This window comes from Adiantum capillus-veneris, chromosome 25 (genome assembly GCF_014529385.1).
Source record: "Adiantum capillus-veneris isolate H3 chromosome 25, ASM1452938v2, whole genome shotgun sequence".
Lineage (NCBI taxonomy): Eukaryota > Viridiplantae > Streptophyta > Polypodiopsida > Polypodiales > Pteridaceae > Adiantum > Adiantum capillus-veneris.
In genome coordinates this window covers 53,959,366-53,975,461 of record NC_140955.1, presented here as the reverse complement: position 1 = coordinate 53,975,461, position 16,096 = coordinate 53,959,366, and the positions used below count along the sequence as shown (strand labels likewise).

General features: G+C 41.4%; 1 protein-coding gene across 2 annotated transcripts in view; it reads right to left on the bottom strand.

The window, feature by feature from the left end:
- Positions 1-10,974: 10,974 nt before the first annotated feature.
- The window catches only part of AUG3 (HAUS augmin-like complex subunit), a 135,460-nt gene continuing 130,338 nt past the window's right edge, over positions 10,975-16,096 (bottom strand). The window contains exons 13-19 of one of the 2 annotated variants that reach the window (XM_086499466.1): positions 13,455-13,607; positions 13,231-13,342; positions 13,008-13,149; positions 12,855-12,930; positions 12,011-12,106; positions 11,767-11,899; positions 10,975-11,643 (exon numbers count right to left, since the gene is read on the bottom strand). In XM_086499466.1, coding sequence (XP_086355592.1) covers positions 11,771-11,899; positions 12,011-12,106; positions 12,855-12,930; positions 13,008-13,149; positions 13,231-13,342; positions 13,455-13,607 — 708 coding nt within the window. In that variant the 3' untranslated portion in view covers positions 10,975-11,643; positions 11,767-11,770. The remainder of the gene's footprint in view (positions 11,644-11,766; positions 11,900-12,010; positions 12,107-12,854; positions 12,931-13,007; positions 13,150-13,230; positions 13,343-13,454; positions 13,608-16,096) is intronic. The other variant, XM_086499467.1, reaches the window with a different exon arrangement.

The window sequence follows — 16,096 nt, the reverse complement described above, 5'->3', positions numbered from 1 at the left end:
CAAGATGCAGAATCAAGAAGTGTGTAACAACAGATTCGGTACAAGTGCGTTATCGACCAGGATTGTCGATTGTCGCGTTAAAGCTAGTGGACTCGACAGTTGAAATGGAGGCTAAGATGGTGGATCACATTGTTGCTAAGCCTAATTTGCATGAGAAATTCGTGGTGGAAACCTCTACCTCGCAGGTTCAAGGCAAGTCTTATGAAGTTCACATTGCAAAGAGTCCCATTTGTACATGTGGAGACTTCACAGATCGCATAGCACAGAACAAACCATACATGGCTTGCAAGCACATTTACTTTATCTTCCTTCCCTACTTTGGACTCGGTGTAAACTATACATGTTTATCCATTAGAGCAAGCTCAACCTCGAGGATTTGCTTCGTGTGTTCATGTGTCGTCGGATAGGGTAGTCAAGTATTGCATGCTATCGTTAGCTCTTGTATCCCAAGTACAGTCGGTCCCTATTCTAGAATTATAACTTGTAATATTGCATTGCATAACCAATACATTTTTTTTTCCTTCATTTTCTTTATATGAGTAAATGTTCAATTGGTGTTGCTTAGATTTGTTGTCCAATACGATGCGCCAAAATGACCCACGTGTATGCTTGGATGGAGGGAGATAGAGGGAGAGTGAGAGAGAGGCAGAGGGGGGAAGGGTAAGAAGAGAGAGAGAGAGAGAGAGAGAGAGAGAGAGAGAGAGAGAGAGAGAGAGAGAGAGAGAGAGAGAGAGAGAGAGAGAGAGAGAGAGAGAAGGGGAAACATACGGTGACATAGAGCGGGGGTGAGAAAGTGCGCTAAATATATGGAGATTGATAGAGATGGGAAGAGAGAGGGAAGGAGAGAGAGTGAGAAAAAGAGATGGAGAGATACAAAGAGATATAGATAGAGAGTGAGTTGGATAACGATTAACAAAAGCCCTCTTTTGCTTCTAATTACTTTAATCACTTTAAGGGAATGAGATTTTCACTAAAATATGTCGTATGGGGAATACTTAGAAAAAACTCACTCCATAGCTCGCTCGATACCAATCCCCACTTGACAGATTTTCACTTATACATAAGCGCTTTAGGAGAAGGAACAATAAGTTTTGCTCAATCAGAGCATCTCATTTGTAGAGGTAGTCCACACCATGCTCTATTCTTTTAAGGAGAACAATACAAGTTTTGAGATTAGCTCCTCACTAGAAAGTAAATGTACGGGTCCATAGACTTAGATAGAAGGCTTAGACACAGAGTGCAAACTTTTTTGTGGCACAAGCAAGTCCAACTACTGATCATTTACTTGATTGATTTGCACTAATACATAAGCATTCTAGTTTTTGAACGGAATCACTTTAATTAGAGCATCTCATTTAAGGTAAGCTCTTCTATTAATTTAAGATTTACTCATGACATCCTTATGGCCAAAGGACGCTCTCTTGATGCATGATAATTGTCAGTCGGATTGCAATCATACAGTAAAACAAAATTCGCATTTAGTGTTGGAATTAGGGTTGCAGGAAAACACACACAGCTTGGAGAAGACGAAGGAAGCTCAAGGCACACAATAGAGAGTGTATTACTTAGTGTGCAATGGAAATATAAGTTAGCCCTAGAGTGATGGGTGTATATACAATGCACAGGGGAAAAAACCTCCTAGTGAGGAGAAAAATGCCCCGGCGGTCCTAAGTGTGTTGAGACACATCACTACCACATGTATATGGTAACAAATCCCCCTTGGGAGTGATGAGGTGAACGAGAGCTGGCACCTAGAGTAGAGGGAAGTGCCATGCCCTGTGAGGACGTGATCAGTTCACACAGGGGAGTAAGCCCAAAGCTTTGTGGAAAGCTTCGAACTTCTCACGAGACAATGCCTTTGTGGAAAGATTTGCAAGGTTGTCCTGTGTTGGCACATAAGCCAAGCTGATCTATCCTGCTGAAAGCCTCTCCCTGACATAGTGGTAATGCACCTCAATGTGCTTTGTACGAGCATGAAAAGTGGGTTCCTCGCAACTGCCAATGTTCTCTGACTGTCAGTGTAGATATTGTTGGTAGTGTCATGTCCAACACCCAAATCAACCATAAGGCGTTTGAGCCACACACAACCGTAGCTATGAAGACTGCCCTGTACTCAACCTCACAACTAGAAGTGGCCACTCAATAGGTTGCTTCTTGCTCAACCATGATATACATGAACTGCCAAACATGAAACAAAAGCCACTTGTGGACACTCCCGTGTCAAAACAACCAACCCAGTATGAGTCCGAAAAATCATGTAAGTCTAGCGGCTATGATCCCCCCTTGGGATAAAACAAGCCAAGATGTAAAGTGTCATCAAGTAGCGGAAAATCCTCTTGACATCCTGCCAATGCTTAGACCCTGGGCTATGCATAAATCTACTGACGTGTGAAACTGCAAACTGAATATCCTGCCTCCTGTTGCATACATAAATGAGGCATCCAACAACAGTTTGGTAAAGAGTGACATCTGCTCGATCACCAGCATTATGAAGACTCGATTTCAAACCTGTTCCCATGAGAGTGGCAATAGGTTTGCAATCCTCAAGTCTAGACTTACATAGCAATGTCTTTATATAAATTTTCTGACACAAGGCAATGCCACCATCACACTACTTAAACTGTATACCCAAGTAATGATGCAACAACCCCAAATTTGTCATTTTGAAAGTAGCATTCAAATCAGCCTTAAATTCAGCAATATCTCTCTCATTTGGTCCAGTGATCAGCAAATCATCCACATAAAGAACCACAACGAGAAGTACATCACCCTCACGCTTTACATACAATGTGCTTTCTATTGGACTGTTCCGAAAGCCTCGTTTGACCAAATGAGTGTCAGTCTTTTCATACCAAGCACGAGGAGATTGCTTCAACCCATACAAAGCTTTCTTACATCTACACACTTTATCCTCTCGTCCTTTCTTGACAAAATCGTGAGGCTGCATTACATGAACTCCTCAAATATGTCACCATTCAAGAAAGCAGTAACAATGTCAGATTGATGTACATCCCAACCAAAATGATTTGCCAATGTACATAGGAAACGCACAGTAGTCATACGACAAGTGGACGCAGAAGTCTCTTCATAATCTATGCCTTTTTGTTGTGCATAACCCTTTGCAACAAGTCGAGCCTTATAGTGATCAATCTTATCATCCGGCTTGCGTTTCAACTTGTAAACCCACTTTGTACCAATGGCCTTTCTTCTAGGAGGCAAATCACATAAAGTCCATGTGTCATTTTCTATATTCTGATTGCATGGCAACCATCCAATTTTTTGAATTATGTGCTTCATCAAAAGATAGAGGTTCCTCAACATTATGTAAGCTAGACACATCCAAAGCATAACAATCTAATGCATAAGATACATGGTGAGAGCCTGAATGAGTGTGACTAGACAAAGGTGTATCCAATTTACTGTCACGTAATGTATGCACTAGCCATTTCGGCATACCTCTAGCCTACTCATTTTCATCCCTTTCCTCATCAAGTACATCATGTACATCTGCATCAGTAATAGGCTGATCTGTAACATTTTGAGAAACCCCCATAGGATGTACATTTGCCTCAGTGGAATTTACATTCGAACTTACACCACTGAAAAGAGGCAACAAAGTGTCATAAATGTCCTGTGAGCTTAGATTACTGTCTCTAGTACATGACATCAAGGGCTAAACAGAATCTTCCACGAACACAATATCCTGTAAAACCAGAATACACTTTGTTTGTGGATGATGCAACCTGTAACCTTTGCTTTCAACACTATAACCAACAAAAATACATTTGTCAGCCTTATCATCCAATTTTCTGCGATGTGGTTGTGGCACCGAAGCATATGCCAAACATCCAAAAACACGCATATGCTCAATAGAAGGCTTTCTATCATGCCATGCTTCATATGGAGTAATAGACTACAAAGCCTTCGTAGGACACCTGTTTAGTACATAAGTGGCACACATGATGGCCTTAAGCCAAAACGAATGCGACAAAGCTTGACTTTTGACCAAACATAGTGCCATTTTCGTAAGTGACCTGTTTTTCGTCTCAGCAACACCATTTTGTTGAGACGTATAAGGCATTGTACATTGGTGTTTTATCCCACGACTAGCCAGAAATCCATTAAATTCATGAGACATATACTCTCCCCCTCGTTCGGAATGGAGGGTGTCCATAGTACATTTCTAGACATTTTCAGCCATAGCCAGATATTGTTTGAAGCACATAAATACTTCGACTTCGCTTTAAGCGGATATACCCATGCATGCCTGGAGTAATCATCAATGAAAGTCACGAAGTAAAGGTAATTGCCCAAGGACGGAGTTTGCCTAGGTCCACAGACATCACTATGCACAAGCTGCAAACTGCATGTGGCCCTAACTGAAACATCCTTTGCAAACTTAGAACCTTGCATCTTACCCAAAATATAGCCCTCACAGACATGTTTGGTAGGTGCTTCAAAGAGGCGGCAAAGAAGCAACCATATCAGATTTTTGCAAACGCAACAAACTTGCAAAATTCGGATGATCAAAACGTGCATGCCAAAGTTTTGCATCTGAAATAGCCTTTGAATCCACAACTGCATTTGCAAAGTTTTTCTCACACTTGTCATACAAAGTGAGCTTATATAGCCCACGACATAAAATGCTAGATGCAACAATTTCATCACTAAAACTGAGATCATGTATTGTACATCTGTCATCCACAAATTTAACTACAAGACCAAGTCTAGCAAGTGCAAATACAGACAAACGTTCTTCTTGATCCTAGGAACATAAAGTGCATCAACAAGTGTAAAAGAATTGCCATTTGCAGCAGTAAGCACAATCTTTCCAACTCCTTGAACCAGATAAGAGGCATTGTTGGCACAAGTAATTGAATTTCCTTCAGGGACAAGAGAGGTGAACAAACCACAATGTGAGGTAATGTGCTTTGTAGCACCATTGTCAAAATACCACACATGTGAATCTACAACATCAAATGACATGCATGCATCATGGACAGTAAGATTATGGGTACACTCTGCACTAAAAGCCCATTCTACATCAACATCAGCATCACAGTCTCCTTCTACAGAAGACTCAACAATAGCTGCATTTGCAATGGAACCACCCTCTTTCTTCCTAGCCTCTTTGGTCTTCAACTTAGGACATTGCTTGATCAAGTGATCATTAGCTTTACAATAATGGCAACTCATCTTCTTTTTGCCCTTATCACTAGAATTTCTAGACGAATTGCTTCCAGCAAAAGCATTAGGAACAAGTGATTTTCCACTCGCAGAAGAACCATGAGAAGTGGTTGTAAAGCTGTTACCACCTTTTCTTTAGCAGCAATAAAGGCATGTTCAACTGCACGTTGTCTAGTCCTGCTTTTTTAGGGAAGTGACTCTTGCAATAGCAATGTGCATAATGCATCAAACTTGACAACTTCATGATTTCCTTGGGTCATAAGTCTCCAAGTACTAGCAAAAATCTAGTAAGAATCTGGCAAGGCATCAAGAACAGAGTCTGCACAAGGGAATTGTCTGAAATGACTTCACCTGCAGAAATAAGTTGCTCATTGATATCCTTGACACCAGCAAGGAAAGTGTCCATGTCATCTTCCTCATGCATAATCTTCGATTCAAGCTCTTTATGGAGCAATGCAGTTTTAGCCTCATTGCGACTTGCATAAAGACCAACCAGAATATCCCAAGCATGTTTTGCAAATTTTACTGAACGAATGTGGGAATTAATAGTACGCTTCATAGACAACGCAATCTACGTATGAGCATGGGCATTTTTTACATCCCAACGAGCTTGCTCAGCTATAGACAAAACAACTCTAACAGTAGCAATCCTTGCAGCAAGACCTGCAACATCCTCAACATCGTATGTATCCTCAGAACCAGGACGTACATCAATGCCCTGCACAATGTTCCAAACTCCCTTTAACACAAGAACATGCTGCACCACATAAGACCACATAGGGTAATTGTTCCCATCCAATCTGTCCTCAGCAAGCAGACATCTTGAACACATCTGTATTGTTGTTGGCCATGGAAAATGCGTGCATCTTATGTGAAAACTGCCTGAAAAGAGGAGAAACGAAGCGGGAACAACACGTGCTATATAGCACAAACAGTAGAAGATTGTTAGGGACCTATTATGAAGAAAATGGCACTGACAAAAATTTTGCACAAAATGAAGAAATAGCATGTGCAGTAGTGCCTATAGTGGAAACGGAGGCCAAAATACACCCGAGTCATAAATCTGAGAAGACTAAACTCTACGAGCTTATCCAAAATATTTGTCGACCTGCAAACGCTCGCCAAAGCTCACAAAAATCGAAGAAGTGAGTACGCGTGTGCTGGTGCTGCTGTTGGCTAAGCCCAAGAGGACGCAACCTTCTCTGATAGCAATTGTTGAAATTAGGATTGCAAGAAAGCACACACACAGCTTGGAGAAGACGAAGAAAGCTCAAGGCACACAATAGAGAGTGTATTACTTAGTGTGCAATGGAAAGATAAGTTATCCCTAGAGTGATGGGCGTATATACAATGCACAGAGGGAAAAACCTCCTAGTGAGGGAAAAAATGCCCCAGCAGTCCTAAGTGTGTTCACACACATCACTACCACATGTATATGGTAACATTTAGCTTTAAGCATAGGATTTGGTTTTAGCCAAGTAGACACATAGAACTCACACATATTTATATTAGAAAAGCATTGGTGCTCTTGGGAAGAGATTTGTATCAATGGTTTTTAGGACAAAAACTCTTCTTGTAGGTGGGAGGAATGTTTGGATAATGGTCTTTCGGTATACCTAAGGCCTAGTAACTATGAGCTTGTATGGCTAAGAGCCGATGGGAAGCACATTTGTAAAGGGATCTTATTTATAGAGACATGACCAGCTATAAAAGAGAGGCGATGGAGACATTAATGTGCTATTCCAAAGTCTAATGTCGTGGCCAAGGACTAGGGCCTCATAGGAACCTTCAAGCAATCAACGGTTATTCCGACATTGTTGAATGAGGTTCTTATCCTCGTGGTGTTGATATGAGTGTCGACATCAAACTATCATTATAGACATCGATATATGCATCACATATACTCATTTTTGATGTCAATGTATATATCGTAGTGCAAAAACCATAAATATCGATAGATATATCGAGGGTATTATCAAAATATTCTTTGAGTGGAAAAATCTTGCTAGTTGTGCCACCCCATTAGCCATAAGATTTAAAAGAACAAGTTTTCATGAACAATTGGCTAACACTTTGCAATATAATAATCACTAAGAGACCTTCAAAACGCAAAGGTGAAAAGCCAAGGGTAGAACAAGAATTAAAAACTCTTGTAGTTGATTAATTCGAGGTTGCACGACTCTAATAATTCCACCATGTCAACTATGTGCACTAAGACATGCACTTGAATGGTAAGAATGGTGGTGGGAAAGTGTAGTTCAAACATGAAAACCACTTTTGTTGCGTTCTACTTTGTGGAGGGTAATGAACCAACTTTGCAAGCTTGTAAATTGTGCCACCAAGACTTACAGACAAAAAGTCCCCACGGGAAAAATAAATTGCAAACAAGTTCAATGTCTCAGTGTAATTGCACATGCAATCAAGTCTATCGTATTGACAAGTCAATCTCTAACACATCTTATGCCAATTGTGCAATTTCATACTAGTGAGCCTTCCATCCTTCATGAATGTCGTCCTAAGTGAGTGTATTATTTATATCAATGTTCGCATGGACCATATAAACTCTTTAGCCTTGCATTCTTGGGCGGCAATCAAAACCCAAGGGACTTTAGGCAGCTTTGCTGACCCATCGAGAGTTGTGTGCAACCAATAGTGCTCCATGCGGCCAACATCTCTCAAGCCCAGCCTAGCATCAAGTGTATCCTTTTTTCTAATGAGATGATCACACAATAAGCTTCCCACATTCTTGAATATGTGCATTGGATCCCACAAGTCATTGATTTTCAATCTTGTCCAATAGAGCAACTCAAATCAACACTCATGGAACTTTCCATCGTCAAGTTTGAAAGACAGAACCCGTGTGAACAAGGTTTCGCCTTGAATAATAAATTGAGAACCTATTCATTCGGGTGGAAGGCACTTATCATATCTCTCCTTCAACTCCAACCACTATCAAGTGGACAACTTTGAGACTTATGTCTTGACTTATAGCTCATGGTTAGAAGTTGTGTTTGATAACCTTCATAGATCTGCTTCCTTAGTGCTATCAATGGCAAGCGCACAACCTTGGCCCACACAAGACACATGCATTGTAACTGCTAGTTTTAAGATGCAACTTATCTTGTAAGAAGCCCTTAATTCTATTAGCCAACATCTTGGTAACTAGCTTATAAATGACTAGCATGAGAGTGATAGGGAGCCAATGTAAAATTGATTCACATAGATCTCTTGGGGAAAAGCTTGATCGATCCTTGCTTCCAAGAAACTGGCATAAGTAAAGCCGATTTTTGCAAGAAGGGACAGAAAGCAATAAAAAGTTTGAATGTCAAGCCGTCTTGGTCACGTGATTTCCATTTGCCGATTGAATACAAGGCTTCCTTTATCTACTCTTCTGTAAAAGGTTTCTCTAGCACCATAGCATGACCAAGAGAGATAATAGGTTGCACAAGTTACCAAAGTTTACAAGCAACCTCTTGAAGGATGATGTAAAGAGACATTCGAGATAGACACAAAGATAGACTTGAGCATAGTCAACCAATTCTTGCATAGAATTAGACCATTGAGCTTCCGTCTTTTGACCCCGCAAAAACTCCCTTTTTTCCTACAGTCATGTAAACTCTTGGAAACTGTTAAGAGCAGCAACCTTTGTCAAGTGATGCCTTGTGACAAGAGTGAGTCGTTCATTTTTACGGTTTGCACTGATCATGGACCATAATATACAACAACTCTTGCTCACTCAAAGAGGCCTTTGTTGAACACATCAACATTGACAAATTCACATACTTGTTTCGCCTATTGGACTATCAATGTCCTAATAAACCTGATGATAAATGGATGGAGAAACATTTTTTTTAAAACACAATTAGTTATGATTCAATATGGGCAATTAAGACCTAAAAGCAAATATATCATCACAAGGCTTATCAATGCACAAGCCAATCCATAACGGGGCATGATTTAAGAGTAGGAGTGTTTGCTCTATCCACAATTTGACGACATGATTATCAAATTGTCGAGCATGAAGCAAATACCATTTGTCCAATCTGGTCCAAATATGCTAAAATGCATTATGATTGAAAGAGAACCCTAGATCATGCGAGCACACATGTGCAACAAATCCAAGAGACCCAAGGCAAATACAATATCACCCCAAGATGAGCATTCAACCGCATGCATGTGCGTGCAATCCCTAGAGTTGTACTCCGGAAATGGGACATGATTGAAATCACCACATAGAAAAGCATTACATATGCGAGGATACATATGGCCTATATGAGGAGGCCTCATTCTCAATGCATATTATCCAAGTTTCTCTACAACGGTATTTGTGAAAACACACACACTAGTTTCAAGATCGTGTTTATTTATGAGTCCAGGATAATTTATCTTGGAAACTAATTCACTTGGGCTACACCTCTCACACTCACTCATGCACATGGTTACACATGGTCTCACCCGCCATGATGCATGCTTCATCTAGGAGAGCTAGATCTGTAAACATTCACATGGTATCACAGACGGGGCACCCCTTAACATCATGTCTTGAGTGAGTGTTTTGTGTAGCATCATAGGCTACCATTTTGCTTGGTTGTTATACATTTCCTTATATCCTTCCAAAAAAGTGAGTTCCTAGCTGGTTGCTACGAGTTCTCTCCGTCGTTCCCAGCACATAATGCATCAATTAGGTGGCCATGGTGATGCTTACGCGTGGCTCTTGCCTTCACGTCAGCAACGCGAGAAGGATGCTGTGCTCACATCAGATGAAGTCAAAGATAGCATTGAAGAAGAAGAAGGCAGCATACATAGCAAGGGTTTGCAATATAAGACAAGCAAGGTAGAAGTCATCTAGGAATGCCTAGCAGCATCGTCAATTGCGCCATTGTGAGTGTGTTGTGGTTATTACCGAATGCAGCGGTATTGTTGCTGACGTGCTACCATCAACATCTTCTACTGCTACAGAGTGACGCGTCTCGGGTTGAGATAGATATCGGACTGCTTGTAGACATGGCAATTCAACTCCACCCCGTGACCGGGCTGGCCATTCATTGCCAGCGCCATGTTGCTACACAGTCGGATATTTAGCTATAGCCGGCTCCTTGTGACATAAGATCAAGGCAGTTGCAGCACAGCACAAAGCTACTGCTCCTCAAATACTACTGCTCTTCTTGAGGAGCATCCATTTCTACACAAGGTAACAGAAAACAAGGCAAAGGTGACATTTCAAAGTGGTTTTCAAACACACTGTTTTTAGTGACCAACTTCCGGATCTCCATTTTTTTTGACAGCCAAATGCAAGCGCGCGGGTTACATTTCACAACTGGTCTATTCATTAGAGCACATTCTATTTTGAAGCCAAATAGAGAACAATCACACAAAATGTCACACATGCAAATGTTGGTCTATATGCTATCTGCGTGACATTTTTGGAAGAGTACTCTTAAAATTTTGCATGCTAAAATCTTTCATTGTGGAGAAGATACCATGGACCAAAATTAACCAAAATCCATATTTTGTTCATCTACACATCCATTTCTTATAGAACTTGATTATTCAAACCATTATTTGTATAAAAGGATAAAACACTGCCAAAGAAGCCAAGAAAGCTCTCCTCCTTCACTTCCTGCACAAATTATGCACACCTTTGGAAATGCATGCATTTTCACTTCAAACATATAATTGCGCGCGCGCGCGCACACACACACACACACACACACACACACCAAAAAAAAGGGTATTGATCAGACTGAATTTGACAAAGAAGAAAAGATTGACGCAAAGAGCAACCAGTAAGTGTTAAGGGCAAAATTATTTGTAGAAAACCCCCTAGTGACATGACAAAGACGAGAGATCCCAGCTCAACATTAAGGGGGACTAATGAGTTGAAGTTGGCTAAAAGCCAAAAGAGAATTGTCACTGTGTAACATGTATTGACTTTGACTGCCTTGCCATTTGTCTACTTGGCTGGATAATGTGTGATGCTAATACATCATACCTTAATCTGTTTCCATTTATTATGATCATCCTATGGTAGTAAATAACAAAAGTTCCACCAGATACACCTTCAAGTGCCTCATCAGAGAGATGAATAGCGCTTCTCTATATCAATAATAATTTGGCCGTTCCATCAAACATGTGACCGCCAAATGCTTAATCGAGAAATTCCAGAGCAAAGACTCTCTTTTGATCTCATCTTGCAGAAATAAGAGCTTCTCTGATATCACCAATCATGCAAATAAATCCACCCCCACATTGCACATCTTAAAGACTGCAAATACGGATGCATGAGTCTGGCCTCTGTAATGGTCCATCGATGTAAGCCTCCATTCAAGGGCTCGGAGAAGCTTTTGCATGCATTTTGACTTCTGGAATTATCATGCTTGCCTCCTTTTTCCAAGCAAAGCAACTCGATTGTTCAAATGGATGATTGAGAGAAATCTTTACTACAAGAAGAAAGGTCTACACCACATTGTAAACATCAAACGTTATATCACATAGTCAAGACCTGCGAGGTGAAATTTGTGCTAGCAAACAACCATAATTCTGTAATGTTTATGAGAATTTGAAAGCATGAACTCAAACCTTTTCAGCCTTGCAATGCCTTCACACGGGCTGTTAGCTCCCGTACTTGATTCCGAAGCCGATCTGGGCCACAGAAGAAGTCGACAAAGACTTGTCTTTCACGACCCACTTCATGTGGATGATGTTTGACTATCTGTATAGATGAGAGCAAGACATAATCAGACTTCCTAAGCGAGAATGTTTTACCGAGTGCTCACGCGCTCGACAAAAGCAGACATATGAACACGAAAGCCTGTATCTATACCTCTGCCTTTTCACGATGTTCACGAGTTACCTCCTCTAAAGCGATAGAAAGTTGAGAGTTCACCTTCTCCATATCTGCTAGCTCTTTCATGAGAGGCTGCAAAAACAGACATAAATATGAAAGAGACATCTAGATCGTACAAATAATCACAAACACAGGCATCCTTTGAAACCCTGTGGAGATGAGCAAACTGTTAGTATGGCATGCTTCCAAGAAACAATCAGTGTAACTATTCCACGTTAGAAAGATGGGTGCACACATACATGCACTCTCCATAAAAAGACTCTCAAGCAATACCTTGAAACCCTTGTCACTACCTTACACTCATCAGACAAAACACAAACACCAACTGCATTTCAGCGTACAAAATTTCTCCTTCTAAAATAGAGAGATACTTTTGTTTAGTGCAGATTAAGGTCATAATTTATAACAGAATACAACCATCCATACAGTATGTACCATACTACCTGACGTAACAAACACATACCAGACACTATGTACATTTCCACAACTTTAATTCCATCAAGAAGCTTATTTCTAAGTAGCACTTCAGCTGCTAACTCTCTTGAAATTTGTCGTGTGTTGTCATTGTGGTTGTTCCAACGCCTGTTCCATTTTGATAAGTATTAAGCTTCTTGGCGGCTTTTGTCTGATATCTCCTACACTCATTATTTTTTGTCATAGAAATTTATACCACTGGTGAACAAAAACATACATGCTTTTCCTATTTACAAAAAAATTCCAGGCATTAGGCAACCCATTCAAGAAAGGAAAAATGATCTGAAAGACACTCTGCCCAGGTTAGTGACACATACTTTGATCAGCTGCAACTGAAAGTACTTACCCAAGGACTTAAGACTGGTTGCGCTGTTGTTGATGAGGCGAAGAGGAGCTGCTGCAATCTTTGAATTATCTCACAACTAAGAGATCACAACACAGTCAGGACCACAAAAATGTGAAACAGCCCAGCTAGATCAGCTCAAGAAAGCATCCTTACAGTTCATTTATACACTTAATCTTTTCCTCCAGAAGGGAAGTTGAAAGCTCTAATTTCTGGTGCTGTAGTTCAGCCTGGAGGTTGTTGATTTGCTGGACTAGGCCTGGAGCTGAGACATAAACTGGTACACTTCCTTGATTATCTGTAAGAAGCATACAAGACATGAAACAAAGCTTCTCTCACACCATCAGCAAAAGTCTATGATGAATCATATTATACATACTCGCATGAATCACAAGTAGATCTCGCACTTGATGTAATAATGTGTCTCCATCATCAACAGCACCTTGCTCTTGGACTTCTGCACCTGCCTGTATCAAGGCCAAGCATTTATCCTGTGTAACCAAACCATCAACCATAAAGACAAGGAGCTCAGATTCCAAGAACAGTTCCGCAGGAGGAGAACAAAATTCACGTTAACGTCCAACTTCAAAAGTTCTTTCTTACCACACGGCTTGATATCACTTGAGAGAATGAAACCAATTCAGCTTCAATAACCCGCAAGAGCTCATTGGCTCCATTCATAGTCTTTCTTTCTAATTGGCATGCGACTTGTAAGAACCGATGACGCGCTAACTGATTTACAAGATGAGTAATAAACTGCAAAAGAGTGACAGAGACAATCAGCAACATGAAGTCTTGATATTATCACTTTATAAATTAATGACTGGGATGTTTGACAGCCTCTCCCAGTTGCAGTTTCTGTTAATAACATTCTTATAGAGCGACTCTTACAACCTTGCTTACACAAGTTCCAAAGGAAGACTCCCATAGCGCTGATCATGTAAGCTAGGATCTATAGGATTATGGTGGGTAACCCAATGTACCATTCATACTAATTGCATAATTAGGAGACCAAGAATGCTAATCACACACTTAACTATTCAATACACACAAGGGCATAGCATAGGCACACAATGATTACTGAGTGTATACACAAGCTCAATTTATAGCCTTGAGCTAAGCATATTTGCACCCATAGGTGATGATGTCACAGGGATTGCCAAGTAGGTTGCACACTAAGATTCCACATAGATCACATGGTCTATCACATGTCACAAGTTGACTAAGCATCCACATGTAAGAGGGTGCTCACACACATTAGGTGCTACAAAACCCGCACCCTAACAACCCTCCCCTTGTGGATTTTGTCGCACTAAAGCACTCACACTACCTTCCCTCAAAACACACTAAGGGTAGTGAAACCGGCCCGTGGGGCGGTAGGCTTTGGCTTTCACTCGAAATTCTTTACTTTAGACACACACACAGAGCACTTTGCAAAGGGAACCTACGATGGGAATTAACACTTAAGCACACACACGGCTCGGAAGCTAGAATGTTCCGAGCAAACGCTGACAACTTGTAGGCCCCAAAATTGGCATCCCTTTCAGTATATCTTTATACTTTAACAGAGGGAATAAAACCTGTGATTTCCTACGAGCTGTCCCACATAATCCGAGCAGAAATCCACCTGTTCTGGCCCGATTTCGGCAACATAACTGTACTAGGACGCTTCACAGATAGTATCCCCACGCGATAGATGACTTTCCCGACGCATATGGACACTTTGCAAAACCTGGCGAGAATCTGCAGCACGCTGAATTCTCTGTTTTCTGCCCCGAAAATGCGCCAGATCACCTCTATAGCGGTCCCCTCGTGTCCCCGGACCTCCTGGGGGTATTAGGGACCGTTTAGGGCCGAAACCCTAAACCTGCAAAAATACACAGCAGGCTGTAATTTCCTGTTTTGGGCTCCGTTTCGCGAGCCGGTCGCATCTGTAGCAAGTCCTCGAGCTCCGGCACCTGTAGGGCTACTTGGCCTTTGAATTGGACGAGATTTCTCACGTGAAACCTCTCCAAATTCACCTGTACCTACAGGGGATTAGCAACTAGCTAATCCATTACCTGTGCAAGAGGCTCTTGCCTCGGCAATCGCGCATGACCCACACAATTGTACATTAGTCAAATGAAGAGCCCTCTTGTGGAGCATCGCATAACTGTACATAGGGGGGAGAGAGAGCAGTGTGTAGTGTGCAGGGCATCACTCCTAGCACCACATTGTACATAGAGTGGAAAGAAAGCACTCCATAGCTCTTAACCTCTGACAGTATGAAAAATGAGGCCTCCTAGCTTAATATTCAGCGCTACCTCTTCATTGCATAAGGAAAGTACACTAAAATGCGCCACTTGGCACAATTACACGCATTTTCCTGTCTCGAGGTTGCCGCCTAAAAATCTACCGACCGGTTGCCCAATTACTTTGCATCAGAGTTGTAAAATGTTCCCCTTGTCACTCTGAAGGTAATGACGCGAACACATTTCACGGCCCAAAATAGCAGTTCCCTAATTTTTAGGAGATGCTTCCGTTGGGCTCCCACTGGTCTTTTGACCATCTATCCTCATTGGGACCGCATCCGAAAGTGCAATGTGGCCCAACTGTCGGATACTTTCTGTTGGTGATCCCACCTTGACTTTATGCCTTTATTGAGTTCACTTCCTAGTATCCACCAACTTGCTAAGTGCGACGGGGGGACCTACATGATCTTGGACTGAGCCTAGACATCCTCTTACTATACGAATTCCAGTGCCGACCAGCTTCCCATCTGCAGCTTCCCGTCTGCAGGTGAAACTACCGTTCATATTGGCCATACAATGTCCGACCATTTGCAACTTAAAAAAGAGGGTCTCAAAAATAAAACAAAAATCATTTGAAAGAAACCAACAACTAAGGTTAGCAATTGCCACGTCCTCGTGACATAGTTAACAGTTGCCACGTCCTCCTGACATACCCCCCCCTCTTGAAATCGCAAACGTCCTCGATTGCATACCATAAATACACGCCATTGATGATCTTGTGTTGTTAGCACTCTTTTATCATCGCATGTGTCCGCAAGAAAGGTCGTAACACATAGATAACAAATGACTTAATGAGACCTACATACTTTTGTCATTTCCATTTATTACACTGAATTCATATGTACATTTGATGTGCTAGCCCTATCATTACCCCTCCAAGTCTCGCCATGTTTTGATAGCTTCAACCTTTGTGGGATCCATACTGACACCATCCTTTGAGACTATGTGGCCAAG